The 20033-nt window shown below is 40.3% G+C and overlaps 1 protein-coding gene across 12 annotated transcripts in view; it reads left to right on the top strand.

Annotated features, from left to right (window-relative positions):
- ULK4 (unc-51 like kinase 4) overlaps nucleotides 1–20033 on the top strand; it is a 521202-nt gene that overhangs the window by 288794 nt on the left and 212375 nt on the right. For 10 of the 12 annotated variants that reach the window (XM_024983119.2, XM_005222596.5, XM_059879993.1 and 7 more), the window contains one exon: nucleotides 531–636. In XM_024983119.2, coding sequence (XP_024838887.1) covers nucleotides 531–636 — 106 coding nt within the window. Of the gene's footprint in view, nucleotides 1–530; nucleotides 637–16405; nucleotides 16619–17116; nucleotides 17163–20033 lie in introns of all 12 variants that reach the window. The other 2 variants (XR_009492337.1, XR_009492338.1) reach the window with 2 other exon arrangements.

Below are 20033 nucleotides of genomic sequence, written 5' to 3'. Positions count from 1 at the left end.
TAGGGAAAGCGGAGTTCACTCTTTCAGGCCCCTGTATAGTTCAGTGCACTGAAGCAGTGCGGCAGTAAGTCATATTCAACATCACCAGCCATGTGTAAGAGTGAGGAAGGAAAAAGCAGTCACGGTCGACTCTCAAAACTGCAGAAATGTTTCTGTAAGAAGTTTTTCTTTTGGATCTCAAAGTCACTTTCAGGTGTAGTTTCCTAAGTTCCACGTACTAGATCTCTAGTCAGAGAAGTTGCCCATCAGAAGCCCCGAGGGCAGAGTGGTTGTCCCTCAGCGCGTGGGCAGGGGACAGCATGCAACCATGCTGGTGCCCTGAGTGGTTCACGGTGCCTCCCAGCTCACCTGACTCATCGATGGGACCTTAACACAGAGAAATTTTGCCCCATCTGAGTGGAAAAAGATTATCACCCAACTTTGTGCAAAGAATGACGGGAGGTCGGTCATGTGACCATTTGTCTGTTTTATGATGTAATGATGTTACTCTGTTTCTGTACAGTTATGATGAAAATGGTACTCTGTTGCAGGAACATCAGGAGAACATTCTGGGTAACACCATGCAGAGTGTGGTTGCATTGCTCAACAATCTGGTTGCCTGCAAAGATTCGAATATGAAGCTACTTTACGAACAAGGTAAACGCTTCTTAGAATTCATCTTTGATTATGTTGAATTTTGCCTATTTATAAGTTTCCTCATCTCACATAGTAGACAGTTAACAAGTACTACTTAGAGTTGATCAATCAAAATAGATGCTTAAAGGTCTACAAATAATGATAATATTACCAGCACAAATGGGAAGTCTGGTTGGATTGTGATAGTATCTCAGAGTTAATTCATTCTCGTTCATGGCACAAAATCAATAGGCACTCCACAGATGATAGATCCAGAAATGGAAATGTAAGCATCCTATGTAGACTTTGCTGCCAATCAAAATATAAACATATATGGTCAAAATTACCTTGGAAGATGAGACTGGATGAGTTGAGGGTGGCTTTACTTTACATCTTATGCATATCTATAATACTGAAATGAAAAACTTTTAAAAGTTTTTAAAGAGCTCAATTGAAGAGTTCATTTTTTTTGTTTGTTTGTTTTAGGTTTTGAAACCAAATTGGAAGGGCAGTACAGAAATTTCCCATATAACCCTGACCCCACACATGCAGAGCACACCCCATTATCAATATGACTCATCAAAGTGGTATTTTTTTTTTTGCCAAAGATAAATGTACACTAATATCATCATCACCCAGAGTTCATAGTTTAGATTCAGGCTCACTCTTGATATTGTACTGTCTCTGTGTTTGGACAAATGTATAATGACATTTGGGGCTTCCCCAGTGACTCAATACTAAGGTACTCACCTCTGCAGTGCAGGGGCGCAGGAGACACAGGTTCAGTCCCTTGGTCAGGAACATCTCCTGGAGGGGGCAGAGCAACCCACTCTAGTATTCTTGCCGGGAAAACCCCATGGACACAGGAGCCTAGCAGGCTACTGTCCATGGGGTCGCAAAGAATCAGATGCAGCTGAAGTGCCTGAGCATGCATGCCTAATGACATATGTCCATCGTTATTATATTGTACAGCATATTTTCATTGCCTTAACAGTCCTCTATGCTCTACCTGTTCATCCCCACTGCCTTCTACAACCACTGATCTTTTCACTGTCTACATAGTTTTGCCCCTTCCAGAACGTCATAAAGGTAGAATCATACAGTATGTCACCTTTTCAGATTGGCTTCTTTCACTTAGTAATATTTATTTAAGGTTCTTCCATGTGTTTTCATGGTTTGATGGCTCGTTTCATTTTTGTAGTGAATAAAATTCTCTATTGTCTCGAAGTACTGCAGCTTTGTTAATCCATTTACCTAATGAAGGACATCTTGGTTGCTCCCGGATTTTGGCAATTATGAATAAAGCTGCTATAAATATATGTATTATGATTTTTGTGTGGACATAAATTGTGAACTCCTTTAGGTAAATACCAAAGAGTGCACTTGCTAACAGTATGCTAACTGTTTCATTTTTTAAGGGATGCCAAACCATCTTCCAGTGTGGCTGTACCGCTGTGCATTCCCAACGTGAATGAGAGTTTCTGTTCCTCAGAACCCTTGCCAGCACTGGGTGTAGTCAGTGTTCTGGATTCTGGATGTTCTGTTAAATGTGTCATGGTAGCTCCTTGTTTTAATGTCCCTTTCCCTGATGGTATATACAATATGAAGCATTTTCTTATATTCTTGTTTCCCATTTGTGTATCTTCTCTCGTGGAGGTCTCTGCTAAGATCTTTAACTTAATTTTTAATTGGATTATTTTTTCTTCTTGCTCTTGGGTTTCAAGGGTTCTTTGCATATATTGGATAAAATTCTTTATCAGATGTGTCTTTTTCAAGTCTTTTCTCCAAATCTGTGGCTTGTGTTTTAATTCTTTTGGAAAGCCACAGTTTTAATTTTAGTTAAGTCCAGTTTGTGAATTTTTTTTGTATGAATCGTGTCCATGGTGTTATTATCTCAAAAGTCTTCACCATACCCAATGTCATCTAGGTTTTTTCCTGCATTATCCTCTAAGAGTTTTGTAGTTCTGAATTTTTACAATTAGGCCTGTGACCCATTGTGAATTAACTTTTGTGAATGGTATAAGGTAGATTTTTTTTTTTTTTTTGGTATGTTGCTGTTCCAGCACTGTTGGGGAGACTGTCTTTGCTTCATTGTGTTGCCTTTGCTCTTTTGTCAAAGGTCATTTAACTGTATTTATCCAAGTCTGTTACTGGGCTCTCTCTTCTCTTCCATTGACCTATTTGCTTTATACTTTCACCAGTACCCACTGTCTTGAAGACTGTAGCTTTAAGGTAAGTCTTGAAGTCAGGTGGCGTCAGTCCTTCACCTTGGTTCTTCTCCTGCATGTAAACTTTAGAGTCAGCTTGTTGATACTCATAAAATAACTTGCTTGGATGTTGATTGGGATTGGACACAGCAATGGCACCCCACTCCAGTACTCCTGCCTGGAAAATCCCATGGACGGAGGAGCCTGGTAGGCTGCAGTCCATGGGGTCGCTAAGAGTCGGACACGACTAAGCGACTTCACTTTCACTTTTCACTTTCATGCATTGGAGAAGGAAATGGCAAGCCTCTCCAGGAGATTCACCCCTGGAGAATCCCAGGGACGGGGGAGCCTGGTGGGCTGCTGTCTATGGGGTCGCACAGAGTCGGACATGACTGAAGCGACTTAGCGGCATTCAATCTATAGGTCAAGTTGGTAATATTTTTACATCTTAAACACAGTGTTTACTACTTTTGTATAATTAAAATGTCTCATTTGAATGTTCATGAAAATAAAATTTGAATAGGATCAGTGAATAAAAAAATGCAAGATCAGTGGATAAAATCTTTAAGGATCAGTGAATAAAAAAAAAAAATCCGAAGATCAGTGGATAAAATCTTTAAGTCTCAGTTCTGATTCCCCCCCCCCCAACATTTAGAGTTGTGTTTCTATTGGTCACTATACCTAAATGTTGGAAATGTTTTTTTTCTACCTTAAGAGGAATGTGCATTTTCAACGATAATAAATATTGCCAAGAGTTGAGGGATTTTAGTACATTGAAACATTTATCCTTTTATATAGCAGCATCCTATTCTGTTTTATGGGTTCAGTTCAGTCGCTCAGTTGTGTCTGACTCTTTGTGACACCTTGAACTGCAGTGTGCCAGGCCTCCCTGTCCATCAGCAACTCCTGGAGTTTACTCAAACTCATGTCCGTTGAGTCGGTGATGCCATCCAGCCATCTCATCCTCTGTCGTCCCCTTCTCCTCCCGCCTTCAATCTTTCCCAGCACAAGGTCTTTTCCATTGAGTAAGTTCTTCGCATCAGGTGGCCAAAGTATTGGAGTTTCAGCTTCAGCATCTGTCCTTCCAATGAACACTCAGGACTGATCTCCTTTAGGATGGACTGGTTGGATCTCCTTCCAGTCCAAGGGACTCTCAAGAGTCTTCAACACCACAGTTCAAAAGCATCAATTCTTCGGTGCTGAGCTTTCTTTATAGTTCAACTCTCACATCCATACATGACTACTGGAAAAACCATAGCCTTGACTAGACGGATCTTTGTTGACAAAGTAATGTCTCTGCTTTTTAATACGCTGTTTAGGTTGGTCATAACTTTGCTTCCAAGGAGTAAGTGTCTTTTAATTTAATGGCTGCAGTCACCATCTGCAGTGATTTTGGAGCCCAGAAAAATAAAGGCAGCCACTGTTTCCACTGTTTCTAAACCAGTAATCTAATGGATATGAGTAATTTCCAATCTTTTGCTTTTGCAGACAGTTCTGCAATGAATAACCTTAAGCACACATACCTTCGCATGGGAGCAGGACTATCTACAGAGTAAATTCCTGGGGTTAGAATAACCAGATCAAGGGGTATCTGCTGCTGCTAAGTCACTTCAGCTGTGTCTGACTCTGTGCAACCCCATAGACGACCGCCCATCAGGTGCCCCCATTCCCAGGATTCTCCAGGCAAGAACACTGGAGTGGGTTGCCATTTCCTTCTCAAAGGGTATATGCGTTTGTAATTTCCATGGGTAGTGACAGGTTGTTGTAAGCAGCCTGACAGTGTATACTTCCATCAGGGCACATGAGATTACTTGTTTCTAGATCTAAGAGCATATTATGTTTTCCCATTTGTTTGACTTACTTTCTTTATAGTTTTCTTTATTTAGGCCATATGTATTTCTTCCTGTTTATCTCTCCCCATGTATTTTATCCTTTTTTACTTGCTATTGGAAATAAGGAATTTTCTACCAGTATAGTTCTCAATTATTTTTTTAAGTATGTGTTTGAAAGTTTTTTTTATTTCTGTTTATTAACTTTGTCCCTAGGTTTATTCTCTTATTACTTTCCATAGTGATGGCTTAGATGATTCTCTTTATTTTCTGGTTATATAATAATAACGAATGCAAATAGAAGCAGTCTTTAATTTTTATAGTTCTACTTTTTCTCTCTAGTCCAATTGCAAGATTCAATGAGAATGATATAGAGGATATCTTGGTATTGCCTCAGAATCTTTTTTTCTGGTTAAGGAAGTGTTTACATTTTATCTTTTGCAATCAAGAATTAATAATAATAAATAAATAATGATGACTTTTGACCCCTCTGGAAATGATCAACTGATTTTTCCTTGGATCTATTCATGTCATGGATTATATTTAATAGAGTATCTAATATGCAACCACCCTAGTGTTTGGATCAGTAAGCAAAGTTAATTGTGATATAATATTCTTTAATTATGCTGCTTCAGGTTTTTGTTAATCTTTTATTCAGGATTTTCCATTGCTGTTCATAAGTGTGATTGATCTATAGTTTTGTTTCTTGTTTCTTTCTTTTTTGCTGGATTTTGGTGTTATTGCTGTATTGCTTCTTTTTGTAAGGAAGTTTTCTTTCTTCCTTGGGCTTTGGTACAGTTTAGATATCTTAGGTACTATCTTTTAAAAGTTTGATAGAATTCCCTTGTGAAGCCATATGGCTGGTTCTCTTTCCTGAAGGTACGGTAGCTGTGATAGCTCTTTGACACCATTCTCTATTTCTACAGTGATAATAAATCTTTTTTCATTTCCCATCTTTTATAGAGTCAGTTATAGGATATTATATTTTCCTAGAAGGTCTTCATTTCACACACACTTTCAAATCTATAGACTTGGACAGAATAGCTTCTCATAATTCTTTTATTTTCTTAGGTTTCAGAAGTTAACTTCCTGCTTCCATTTTTCATATATATTTTATATGTGTATTTAAATATATATATATATATTTACATATACATATATATATTATATATAATACATATACTCCAAAAATATATTATGTATGTATTTGCACTTTTGTAATTTTATTGATTAGTTAAGATAATGGTTTTAACTATTATGTGTGCATTTGTGTACATATAAAAATGTGCATATAATTTTTAGGCCAGTTTGGAAATTTGCATATTAGTCCTAGTTGAAAAAAAATTTTTTTTCTTTTATGTACTGATTCATTCCTTGTGAATGAAGTTGTTTTTTCATTCTTTTTCTGTCTTTTTGAATAAAATGCTTAACTCATTTATCTCCTTTTTGCTTAATCACTAAAATATTTAAAGCTATGAATCTTCTTCCAGTATTGGATTCTGATCTGTAGTGCATCCATCCTTTTTGTTTTCTACATATATTTCAGTTTTGGCTTACGTTCCTTCATTGAGCCAATAATTGTTTAACAGTGAGGGCGTATTTTGTTTTATTAATTTTGTTCTTTCTAGTTTTATTGCATTATGGTCAGCAAGTTTCAGCAGTACTATTTTATCTTTTTAGAATTTATTAAGGTTTTCTTGTAGCTAATATATGGTCAGTTTTCATGATTTAATAGGTATACTTGGGAGAGTGCATATAGGATTTCTGTCTTGACAGTAACTGATACTAACATGGCCTCCCACCCAAACAACAGGAAAGTTCAACAAAACGTGTGTTGTTTCAGTCATTGGAAAATAGGCAACATTGGGCTCTGAGCCTTGAGAAGGGAAACACGAGGTGAACCTCATAACACTCTTTGTTTTTTGTCTGTTTATGGAAGCAAGGTCCAAGAAGAATACCAAGGTCTTGCCCAGTTAGGGAGAAAGAGTTCAGTGTTCAGGGATGAGAACCAGTGAAGGTTCACAAGGCAGAGTATAAGAGAAAGATGCAGAGAGGGCTCGGGCCCAGAAGTCTACATGGAGGTTTCACACAGGTCCTTTGTGAGGGCTGGGCTGCAGTAGACATGCGCAGAACAGGATTCTGTTAGGCCTACAAAGAGGACAGAGCCGATGCCATAAGGTTGAGAGCTGGATTGATATAGCAGAGATTATGCTCATGGGGGATGTAAGAATAGCTACTGGGTGGTACCCTACTGTGGACCTAAGTAAAGTTACATCAGCCTGAAACCAGATGCTAGTCTAGACCTTCCATAGCATTTCAACCATGTCCTGTGCATGCTGTGCTAAGTCACCTCAGTTGTGTCCAGATCTTTGCAACCCCATGAACTGTGGTCTGCCATACTCCTCTGTCTATGGGATTTTTTTCAGGAGTGGGTTGCCATTTCCTGCTCCAGGGGATCTTCCTGACCCAGAGATTGAACCCATGTCTCTTATGTCTCCTGCATTGGCAGGCAGGTTCTTTGCCACTAGCACCACCTGGGAAGCTCTGGACTAATTCCTTGGGCTGTGAATTAAAAACTATAGACCTTTCCTACCAAAGAATAAGACTAAGCCCTTCAAGGTCAAAAGATTCACGAGGAAGTTTACTGCATGCTAGAACAAAATCATCAGGAGCCCAGGTGGTCTTAAGAAAGGTGGTTAGGCTGCAAGTGTGGTGGGGCGAGGAAGCAGATAAGTGTGGGATTCCAGGGGTACACTGAGGCTGGGATCACTTTGCTGGCCCTTACTAGTGGTTAGTGGGAAGGAGAGGCATGTGACTGTGAAAGTCTGTTTCCATTCTCCAGAGATACACCAGGTCTGTCTTTTCATTATACTCTGTTGCTCTACAGACTTCTTGGCTACTCAGTGTGTGGCTGCTTTTTCCAAAGCTGGGTAAGAGATCTGTTGAGTGTTTGCAAGCCCAGAGTGTGTTAAGATTCAGTGGGGTGTGGCCACATGAGGAGTCACTAATGATCTGTCACTGTATGGGCTTGAATGTTTGTGGTTGGTTTGAATAAAGTCTTCTTGTTAGTTTTTATTTTGGATCAATTCTGGCTCAGTCATCGATGTATGTATTCATTACATTTCATACAGAATTAAATTCCCTATTCCAAACATTACAGTTACTTGTAACATTAATACTTCGAAAATCATCCTGTTATAAGTGAGCTGTAGTGCAGATGAAGTGGAAATGATTATTCCTGCCTTTAAGTGCTTCAGTATGGTGCTGTGTTAGGCGAGCGTCTGACTGAATTTCATTGTCGGACCACATACTAACAGTTAGTGGAGGGATGAATTCTAAAGCGTACGTTTTCCTGCCTCACCTTTTAGTATCTCTGCAATAAGTACATCAACACTGCTATCCTGATGGCAGTCCCAGGGTAGTTTCTGCTGCTGGCATGTGTGTGTTGAGCCTTGTGGAATGAGTATGAGTGTCCTGTAAATGAACCCAGACACCTCGGAAGTGATGCGTCATAGTACTGTCCTATATCTATGTTCTGATGGAGCAAAACTTAAACAGTACTGATGTTGGACGATTCCAGGTTGACAAATAAGAGGAGTCAGTCTCCAAATGGGAAGAACTTTTAAGAAAAACTCAACCAATTAAATGTACTTAGACATCCCTTTTTGTGTGTCATAAAGGCAATGTATGAGAAAGTCCATATCACAGTATGTCTCAGAGCACTCGCATTGAGTGCAAGACGCAGTTCTAAGTGATAACGTGTGTGCCATGTAAGTGGCACCATTTTTTCTTTGTTAGTGGTACGTAAAATGATGTGGTTCCGTATGATCTCTGGCATCTTAGACTCCATGAGGTGTGGTGGGCAGTACAGGTGAGAACCCCAGCACAGCATCTGCGCACCCCACAGCACACAGACTCTGAGAGGTAGGGTCATCAACACATCACCAGTGTGCAGCTGCGTTGTATCATCCAGGTTTTTTGCTTTAACATTTTCATTTTTAAATAAAGTGTTTAGGGAAATAATTAAAAAACAAAGTAAGACCTTTTGTTTATATTTGAAAAAATGTTACTGTTATTAACATTGAAAATTGGATGCCGGCTCATTCCTGTGCAGTGACCTTTTGATAATGGATATTAATTCCAGCTTCAGTCTTACTAGCAGAGCTGTCAGCCTAATGGATTTACATGACACACTGCAGCAGCCAAAAAACTGTAGCACCTCCAAAGGACCGTGGAGGGAAATTACGTTTGTCCTCATGGGTTCATGGTGTGTCAGAAATCAAAACACTCATTTCTTGCTAGGTATATTATAAAACTGCCTAAGTTGGTGTTTCCTCAAGAGACCAGAAAATTACTGTGAGAGTTGTTTGGGCTTTGACAGTGTGCTTAATAGCTCTCTTCGATTCTTTTACGTTTAAGGATAATGTTCAGAATGATGTTAAAGAGGTGAAGTTGGCAAACTTCTTGTGTAAAGGACCAGATAGTAAATATTTTAGGCTTGTAAGGCCATGTGATCTTTGCCACTACTGCTCAATACTGCCAGTATAGCAGGCAGCAGGACAGAGAATCCAGATGGTTATGGCCCTGTGTCCATAAGTTTTCTTTACAAAATAAGGTGGCCAACCCCCTGGCCATGGTTTTCCAGCCCCTCTTGTACAGTACCTAACTCAAATTCTCCCAAAACTGCTCTCAAATCTTCACATCAACATATTTGTAAAATTTAGTTGTTAAATTATGATTCAACTCAAGAAAAACTGAAAATTAAATTTAAATGAATATATTCAGAAGAGATTACTGCCTTCATAGTAGCGTGAAGATGCATGAAGAAAAAATGGAATATTTGCCCTAAGGGCTTAATCTAAAAATCATAATAAATACATACATCTTACTTAATTCTGCTCCTATAAGCACAAAAATTGCCATAGAGAATAAATACATAAAGGGATGAGCATGACTGTGTCTCTAAGATTTTATTTGCAAAACAGATGATTTCCCACTCTTATCTAGTTCATTCAGTCTGTCAACAAATATTTATATACCAGGCCTTGTCCTTGGTGTGAGGAATGAACAATGAACAAAATGAACAAAACCAGCAAGATTTCTGCCTGCATGGTGCTTCCATTCTGATGGAAAAAAATAAACCACAAACAAAACAATGAACAAGAAAGTTTATGTTAGATAATGTTAAATGTCACATGATGATAAACACTAATTTTAAAGAAATAAGAAAAAGGGGGCTGGAGGTGTCTGCATGGAGGTGGGGTTGAAATCCTACCCTGGGGAGCCAAGGAAGGCATCACTGTGAAGGTGATGGTTAAAAGCTGGAAGGAAGTGAGGAAGCAGCCGTGCAGATACCTGGGTGAAGGTGGGTGGAGAGAACAGTAGGTGTGAATCCAGGGTGGGAGCCTGCCTGGTGGGAGAGGAGCAGCAGGGAGGCCAGTGCAGCCGCAGCAGAGGAGACACTGAGCGAGGAGAGAGGAAAAACCAGTAGAGCTGGCTGTGCATTCGGGGAGCACAGGGTCAGTGTTGTCCAGAGCGATTTGGAAACATGGCCAGACTGCAGTTCAGTTTGAACCGAAGATGAGGAGACTGGTTGGTAATTACTGACTACCTACTTACTCTGGGTCAGGAAGATGCCCCGGAGGAGGGCATGGCAACCCACTCCAGTATTCTTGTCTGGAGAATTCCATGGGCCGAGGAGCCAGGCGGGCTGCAGCCTATCGGGTCTCAAGAGTTGGACACGACTGAGTGACTAACACTTTCACTTTTTCATCACATGTTTGAACTTTTCTTATTTCTCACTACCTTGGTATCACTAAAACTTTGCACTAACAAACTGCCCCTATTAGCTTCATATCTGTGTGAAGTTTTGAATCTAAAGTAAATTCTTATGCGATGAGTAGGTTTAACCCAGCTATTACTTTTAGAAATTGTTCTCATTTTAAATGAATATAGTGGGAATATATAAGATACGAATGCCGTCAAAAATATTGAACTTTAATTGAACAGAGAATGGGCATTGCTTGAATTTGACAAGACACTGTTCAGTAAGGTGGTGATGTTCATTCGCTAAGTCCTGTCCAACTCTTTGTGACCCCAGGGACCGCAATATGCCAGGCTCCTCTGTCCTCCACTATTCTTCCAAAGTTTGCTGAAATTCTTGTCCATTGGGTCAGTGATGCCATCCAACCATCTCATCCTCTGTTGCCCCCTTCTCCTCTTGCCCTCAATCTTTCCCAGCATCAGGGTCTTTTCCAGTGAGTGGGCTCTTGGCATCAGGTGACCAAGGTATTGGAGCTTCAGTATCAGTCTTTCCAATAAATATTCAGAGTTGATTGCCTTTAGGATTGACTGATTTGATCTCCTTGCTGTCCAAAGGACTCTCAAGAGTCTTCTCCAGCACCCCAATTGGAAAGCATCAATTTTTTGGCACGAGGCCTTCTTTATGGTCCAACTCTCCTATTTGTACATGACTGCTAGAAAAACCATAGCTTTGACTGTATAGACATTTGTCAGCAAAGTGATGCCTCTGCTTTTTAATAGGCTGTCTAGGATTATCAACCCACTCCAGTGTTCTTGCCTGGAGAATCCCAGGGACCGGGGAGCCTTGTGGGCTGCCGTCTGTGGGGTCACACAGATTCGGACACGACTGAAGCGACTTAGCAGCAGCAGCAGGATTGTCAGTTTTCCTTCCAAGGAGTCTTCTAATGTCATGGCTATTGTCACTGTCTGGAGTAAATTTGCAGCCAGCCCAGGAAAATAAAATCTGTCACTACTTTCACCTTTTCCCTTTCCATTTTCCCCATCACACTGTTTTCCAGAGTGGCTACACCATTGAAAATTTCCACCAACAATGTTATGAGGATTCCAGTTTCTCCATACCCTTTCCACTCTTTTGTTATCTTGAGTCCTTTTTCATTATGGCTATCCTAATGGTGTGAAGTGATGTCTCACATGGTGTTGATTTGCAATTCCCCAAAAGTTAAGGACATTGAGCATAGGTTCATGATTTGTGTAGGACTGACCTTGGGAACAGGAGAATCTTGGAGAAGATGACAACCCTCTGATCTATTTTTCATGTAGTGACTGCCAGAATGATCATTTGAGGGGGCAAATCTTACCACATTACTCGCTCTGCTAGCTTTCTGCTGCTCCTGGGAGCAAGACTGGAATCATTACCATAACAAACAGCTCTTATTTCACCAGCTGCCTCTCGTGCCACCGCCTCCTCTTCTGTCTGCGCTGTGGCCACAGCCAACTTGTCTCTGGTTCCGTCAGGCGCCATGCTGCTCTCTGCTCTGTGCGGCCCCACCCACCGTTCCCCATCCTTCTTACTTTCTTCCTTCCATCAGTGCTCAGTTCAAACACCATTTCCTCCAGAAAACCTTGCGTGATACCCCGTATTCTCCTTTGTTGCACACATTTCACTTTTAATGAAAACATGAGCTATAGAATTAGTTGGTTAATGTCCATGCCATCTGGTAGGATGAAAGCCGCCCAGAGACCGGAACCCGCCTTTCCCACTCACAACGGTAACTCCGGCGCAGTTGCTGAGGCATGGTAGCTGTTTAGTAGATGTGCACCGACACCCAGAGAGGTGCTCATGTTCCGTGTCTGGAGAAGTGCTCTGCGTCTCTGCACCTGCTCCCGGTCTCACCCAGGAGAAGCGGGGCCGCATGTGTTGCCTGCGCTCCTCTGCAGTGCGGTTTCACAGGTCTCTTCCCTCCATGTGTGTGTGTTGAGAACCTGATATCCACAAGGAAGTATTCGCTGGATTCTTCTTAGGCCGCCAAAGTGTGTGTAATTTGAGCTGCTCACTGATTTTTTTCATCAATTCTTCTCCAGTTCTTCTCCACTTTTGGAATCCAGCTAAGTCATCTGCAAGGAGCAGATCCTGTTGCTTTGAAGCATGATAAAAGCCATTGGCAGAGACTGAGAACGTAATCTGGGCTTCTGCAGAGCCATTTTGGGAAGCTACAGACTTACAAGCAATGATTCTTTACTCATTTCTTTTTATTTTATCTTACCTTAATCTTGAAATATGAAGAATTATGTGTTGGATAGATCGAACTGTCCACTTTTCCTTCTTTAGTATTCCATTAAGACTGACTGGCCTGCATGTCTTCACTCCCCTTCGTAAGAGTCTACTGACCAGCGCTCACTTAGGCTTCTTAATCTGAAATACTTTGAGATATCCAAGCCATATGATCACTTATCAGAAAAGTTTTTCAAGGAAAGAAAAGAAAAAGACATTTAACAAGCTTTTTGCAAGGTCAGATTAAAAACATGTTAAAAATAGGAAGGAGGGACACATTATAGCGGGTGCGAATAGATAATAGTGTCGGGAAATAGCATACAATGCGTTGAGCCTCCTATGAATTCTTAGAGGGCTACTGAAAGACTTTTAAAGTTATCTTCCAAGAAAAAAGGAAGGTTATGAATCCATCATTTAGGGAGAAAGTTAAGAAGTTAGCATGTGAGTGGAAGAAAGTAACATTGTGTGGTCATTGAAGTAGCTGGGTTTGAATCCTAGGTCTACAGTTTATTTGGTGAGATCTCTTTAGGATAATGGCACCCATTTCATAGCTTTGATTTATTAAATGATAATATATGCAAGTTTGTCATGTATAATTAGTAAACTTAGCATAAGTATTTGAAAATAAGTACTAAAAATAGCTGAGCAGCCCTCTCATGGGGCCATATAAGCAGATCATTAGAGAAAGAAAAGTGAAGCCCAAGATAAGTTACTAGATTCTAAGGCAGCATCAGACATTTTAAATCATAACTTTCCCACTCCAGTAGGTTATAATACAGTGTACTGAAAAATTCACAAATATGATCTTAGAGCCCCCTTTTTAAAAAATGAAAGTATAGTTAATTTACAATGTTGTGTTAATTTCAGGTGTACAGCAAAGTGATTGTTATACACGTTGGGTTGACCAGAATGTTCATTTGGATTTTCCCATACAGCATATGGAAAGCCTGAGTGAACCTAATGGCCAATCCAATACATACACACACATGTACCTTTTCATATTCTTTTCCATTATAGTTTATTATAAGATATTGACTGTGTTCCTTGTGCCATGCAGTAGGACCTTGTTATTTGTTTTATACACAATAGCTTGCATCTTCCAATCCCAGACTCCTAATTCATCCCCTTACCCCTTTCTCCTCTGGTAACCATAAGTTTGTTTTCTATGTCTGTGAATGTTTCTATTTTGAACTTTGTTCATTTGTATCATACTTAGTTCATTTGTATACATACTTGTATACAAACTTAGTTCATTTGTATCATATTTCATATTCCACAGATAAGTGATGTGATATATTTATCTTTTGCCTGACTTAGTTTACTTAGTATGACAGTCTCTAGGTCATGTTGCTGCAAATGGCATTATTTCATTCTTTTTTTAATGACTGAGTAGTATTCGTGTGTGTGTGTGTGTACGTGTGTGTGCTGTATGTGTGTAACATACCGCTTCTTCTTTATTCATTTACATGTGGATGGTGTTTAGGTTGCTTCCACGTCTTGGCTGTTGTGAATAGTGTTGCTGTGAACTCTGGGGTGCATGTATCTGTTAAAATTAGAGTTTCCTCTGAATGTATGACTGGGCTTCTCAGATGGTGCAGTGGTGAAGAATCTGCCTGCCAGTGCGGGAGATGCTAGAAACATGGGTTCAGTCCCTGGGTCGGGAAGATCCCCTGGAGGAGGAAATGGCAACCCAGTCTAGTAATCTTGCCTGGAAAATTCTATGAACAGAGGGGCCGGTGGACTACAGTCTATGGGGTCACAGAAGAGTCAGACACGACTGAGCGACCAAGCGCACACACATGGGATACATGCCTAAGAGGGGGATTGCTGGATGATATGGCAATCCTATTTTTAGTTTTTTTAAAGAACCTCCATAATGCTTTCCATAGTAGCTGTACCAGTCTACATTGTCACCAACAGTTTAGCAGGGTTCCCTTATCTCCACACACTTTCTCTTCTTTATTATTTTATAGACTTTTTAATAATGGCCATTCTGAATGGCCATTGTTCTTTTTATTTATAAATGGATATTTATTTGTAGAATCCTTTTTTCCTTCTTTCTGTGCTCCCTCCATCCCACTCTTTCCTTTCTCTTTCTTTTTTATTGAGATATAGTTTACATATATACTATGTTGATTTGATACACAATTATATCACATGACATAATTACCATTTCCTTTTTGTGGCGAGAACATTTGACAGCAAAAAAACAAGCAGCCTAATTCAAAAGGAGGCAAAGGACTCATATAGATATTTCTAAAAACAAACAAAAAAAAACCAACCACATAGCCAATAAACACATGAAAGGATGCACAACATTATTTGTCACTGCTGCTGCTGCTGCTAAGTCGCGTCAGTCGTGTCCAACTCTGTGGGACCCCATAGACGGACCCCATAGACAGCAGCCCACCAGGCTCCCCTGTCCCTGGGATTCTCCAGGCAGGAACACTGGAGTGGGTTGCCATTGCCTTCTCCATTATGGATATACAAATCAAAACTATAGTGAGATACTTCTTCACATTTATTAGGATCACAACTTTTTTTTTTATTAAGAAAAGAAAATAATGAGTGTTGGTGAGTTGTGGAGAAATTGGAACCCTCACACATTGCTGGTGGCCACGTGAAATAGTATGACTGCTATGGAAGACAATAGTGATTCCTCAGAAGTTAAGCATAGAATTACCATATGATCTGGCAATCCCCCTCCTAGGTATATGCCCAAAAGAAGTGGAATAGAGCCTTAAACAGATAAATTACACATGAATGTTCATTGCAGCGTTACTCACAATAGCTGAAAGGCAAGCCCATCTCCAGATGAATGGATAGCAAATGTGAGATAGATGTATAGCAGAGTACTATTCAGTCATAAAAAGAAATAAAATTCTGATTCATGCTGCAATGTAGATGAACCTTGAAAATATTACACTAAATGTTAGAAGCCAGACACAAAAAGGACACATTGTGTATGATTTTACTTATGTGTGGTACCTGGAATAGACAAATTCATAGGAGCAGAGAGTGAAATAGCGGTTAGCACAGGCTGGGAGAAGCGGAAGTGAGGACTTTTATTTAATGGGTACAGGGATTCTGTTTGTGATGGTGAAGGTGGTCTGGCAATTGTGGCATTGGTTACACAACGCTATGAATGTATTTAGTGTCACTGAATTGTATGGTTATAATAGTTTTATGTTAGATATTATTTTTACCAAAATTAACAAAAAAACCCAGCTGAAAATGACACATGTCCCTCTTGCTCACATTGATCAGTGACATCTGGTTTCTGGGCTATGTGAGGATGGAGTTTTGGGCATTGGAAAGTCTGACTGGGCAGCCACTTTTCAATAAAGATGCCACAGTTTTCAACAAAGAGCATGAATATTTTGAGAGTAGCAATTATTTTGGCAGCAAAGACTAAATTTAAAAAGAGGTTTTTTTTTTTTAATGTATGTATTTCACGAGATAGCAAGTTCACTTTGGAAGTAACTTCCTTGAAGCTGTAGAATCAGAAGATCCTGAAAATTTCCTATCAAACACAAGCCAGGGAAAAGAAATTCATATTAACGTTCCCACTTTACTCATTTTAAATGTATGGAGTGTTGAAAATGAGTAGAATGTTCTCTATATTTGTGTTTGTCCTGTATCTTACTGTTGAGGTTTCCATGAATTTAGTCTGATTTTCTTGTCTCTGTTTTCCCTCTATGTTCATATGCACTTCCAAGTTCTCGACCACAGTGCTTTCCAGAGGCAGGCTACTCTCTGATGGGCCAACTCTGGGGCATTGATGTCTCCTCTGTGTAAGGAGGGATGAGTTTACTTCTGGGGGAAATTTTAAAGAAATGTTGCAGATAAAACCAGAAGCTCCTTCGCTTAAGGCATCTGAGATGGAGAGGCCGATGGAAACCCTTCCTGCTAAGGAGCCACAGAGGATGCTGGTAAGTGCGGCTTGTAAGCTAGATGGCCAAGGAGAGCTTCCAGCGCCGTCTTTGGGTGTGTCATGGGAAACAGGAGGAGATTCATGCTGTGAGCTGTTCCAGTAGGCAGGACCTTGGATCTTAGGGAAAGTTCCACGGCAGTCACTTCTTGTTCAGCATAGGACAGTTCTTTCCAACAGTTTGAAGACTTAAGTAGGGAGAGGTCAACTTCAGGACAAACTGAGTGCCATCAGTCTCCAAGGGAGACCAAACAGAGAAGTGATTCCAGTGCGGATGGGAGGTTGGCTTATGGCCTCTAGAGATCCTGACAGCCCTAGAAATTCTGTGATTCTCGTTATACTTGCCAATAGTTTGCAAATATTCCTGCAACCTCTAAGATGAACAGCAGAGGAGGAGTCGATGTAATGAAAGAAAGCTATTAAGATGTAAATTGTTTTCTCTGTTAAGTGCTTTCCCAATGTGCTGAACACACATTCACTTTTATTCCCTTCTGTCTAGGCTGCTGACACTCAGGAACTAAAGATGGAAATGTGGAATCAAGCAGGTTAGAGCCATACAAAGAGAGACAACTAACATCTGGCTCTTTCTGTTTTCTTTTAAATGATATAATCAGTGTTGCATAGTGTGTCTAACGCCTTCTCTTTTATATCCTTAGTTTTAGAGGAAAAATCTAATGCCAGGCAGCCATTATTGCAGCCCGCTGCTGGCATATTCCGCAAACAGTAGGACATTTAAAGTGAGGACAGTTATTAATGGGTTTAGAACAGTAATAAAACTTTATAGAGGAGTTTAATAAGTCATTTACAGACCATGAAACAAAGCTAATAGTCACCCTTCATGGGTGAAGTATTCTATTTGTCCTGTGGTCCACTGCTTTGACTTTTAGTCAAATGTCAAGAGATCGCTTAGATTTCAAATGTCTTTATATGCATTTTATTGTTAAAGCCTGTAGAATTTAGCACGCTTAAAAAAATGAGTCCCCAAAGAGCAATGATATGCTGTTATCATTTTCAGTAAAATGTAAACAATCAGCTCTTTCTGTCTTTCCATTTACAGATACATAAATCCACTAGTGATTGGCAGACAATATGATCTTCTGTCTATATAAACACTGAATTTTGGACTTAATCCAGTCTTTTTTTTCTAGATGTCTCTTGGATGTTAGCTGTACCTAGCTGAATAAATAACAGGGCTTTTATTTTTCATTCTGATAACATTTTCCACCACAGTTGAGTCTTTCTGGGCATTATAGTTTGCCCTTTCCTCAGAGCTCTCCTAAGAGCTCTTCCCCTGCACCATGCCCAGAAGACTTCCTTTCCTGTTGGAGACAGTTGTTCTGATTTAGGTTTAGTTTCTTTCCATGTCATTCAGTAACTTCTATATGAATCACAGAGGATTTAGAGTTGGACTGTTCCTAAAAATCATTTATTCAAACCTCTTCTATGTATGATGAAAGCAAGGCCAACAGGTGCAGAAACTTCACCTGGGCTCCCCCAGCTGGAAAACAACTGAGTGACCCTGAGATGTGAGGTTGCTAGCTGAGGCTCTCTGCTCTCTGTTCTGGCTCACTCTTGACTTCAGAGCTGCAAGTGTTTGGTCAGAGCGCTTTTGGGTGGTCTCTTCCACATCTCATTTGGAGCCAAGCTTTTGCTTAAGTTTCATTTGCTATTGATGAAATTGACTGGAACACTGTCTCTTTCTCTGAGGGTAATATTACTTACTGATGGCTCACGGTCCTCTTTTGTAAACATCAGTCAGTATCTTCTCCTTTGATGTCCTTGGTAAACAGCGGCAGGGTATTTTATTTTTGAGACATCTGGCCAGTGTTGAGGCAGAGTGTCTCTCTGCCCAGAGAATAAAGCCGTGGAGTCTTTTCTTTTTTAAAGATATAAAAAAATTTATGGCAGTGGTGAGTCTTCATTGCTACATGTGGGCATTCTCTAGTTGCAGCAGGTGTGGTGCATGGGCTTCTTATCGTGGTGGCTTCTTTCTTATTTTGGAGCACAGGCTCTATGCACACAGGCTTCAGTATAGTTGCAGCTTGCAGGCTCTAGAGCACGAACTCGGTAGTTGTGACACATGGGCTTAGTTCCTCCGCATCACGTGGGATCTTCCCAGATCAGGGATCAAACCCATGTCCCCTGCGTTGCAAGGTGGATTCTTAACTACTGGACCACCAGCCCACCCATGCATTCTTTAATCCTGGGCTTCCACCAACTGAGCCCTCCGCCTGGGGATGGCATTCACCCTAGTGCTCCGATACATAAGTGATACGGAAAACCTGATACTTACTGTAAAGATGTTTCAAATAATAAAAAGATGAGGAGTTATTTTATTTGAAATGAAGAGTAATTTGGGATAGGTCCCTGTTGCAAAATTAAAGCAGTAATCAGATTGGTGGAGTGACCATACTATGCTTAGTTGTCGTAGTCATGTCAAGGTTGACAGCATGGTCCATCCAAAAGGTTTTTACTCAGCTTGATCAGGTATTTGTTACTGAATAAAAGGATATTCATTCAGATTTTTCTAGCATGTCATCTTTACTCAATAAATATTTATTAAATGAATCAGTAAAAGAATGAATGAGCAAATGCTCTTGAAAGTTACATTAAAGATAATTGCATGTGGTGTGTGCTCGTGAGAAGATGAGGTGAGAAGAGAGAGAGTAGGTCTGAGAAATTGAGTATTTCCTGTCATATCAGTGAACAAGGAGGTCACAGTTATCAGCACTTCCAGCCCTCCACTGTGAGCTCCTGAGCCGTAATGGCACTCAGGAAGGAAAAGAATACCTGGGATCTCACAGCATCAGACTGCAGCCACTCCCTAGGGTGAGCCTCGAGGAAGCACAGGATGTGAAAAACTCAGGATACTGGCTCCAGATAGCTGAGATGCATATGAAAGGAATAATTTCAGTGAGCCCAGACTCTTGCATCTTCCCATACATAGAAAGCGCTAAATTCCTTAACTTGAAATATCTGGCTTCGTCTAATTAAGAATAATCTCTTGATATTCAGACTACTTGCCCTTTGTTGCAAAACTTCTGTATAACCTGGTTCCTCCCCTCAGGTCCTGGGAGCAGTTGTCTCAGGGTTACTTGAGATGCTGTCTCCAGGCTTGAAGTCCTGAAAATTCCCACCACATAAAACATAACCCTCAAGTTTTAAGTTGTAATTTTTTTTTCAGTCGACAGTTTCAGTAATGAAAATAATGGCATTAATTACAATAATAAGATGTGAGACCCCAAGTGGCATATTTTCTGAGAACCATGCTGTCTAGCCTTGAACAACTCTGAACCAGGGTCTCTGCCTGAAAACATGAATGTCCCTTGAGGAAAATGAGTCATCCGCATCCAGAGAGCCCATAGAGAGAGCTTTCAGAATGGCAACATGGAAGTGGAACTTGTTTTTGTTTTTTT

Source organism: Bos taurus, chromosome 22, assembly GCF_002263795.3.
Source record: "Bos taurus isolate L1 Dominette 01449 registration number 42190680 breed Hereford chromosome 22, ARS-UCD2.0, whole genome shotgun sequence".
Lineage (NCBI taxonomy): Eukaryota > Metazoa > Chordata > Mammalia > Artiodactyla > Bovidae > Bos > Bos taurus.
The sequence above is the reverse complement of the archived record's forward strand: the minus strand, read 5'-3'. Positions and strand labels throughout refer to the sequence as shown.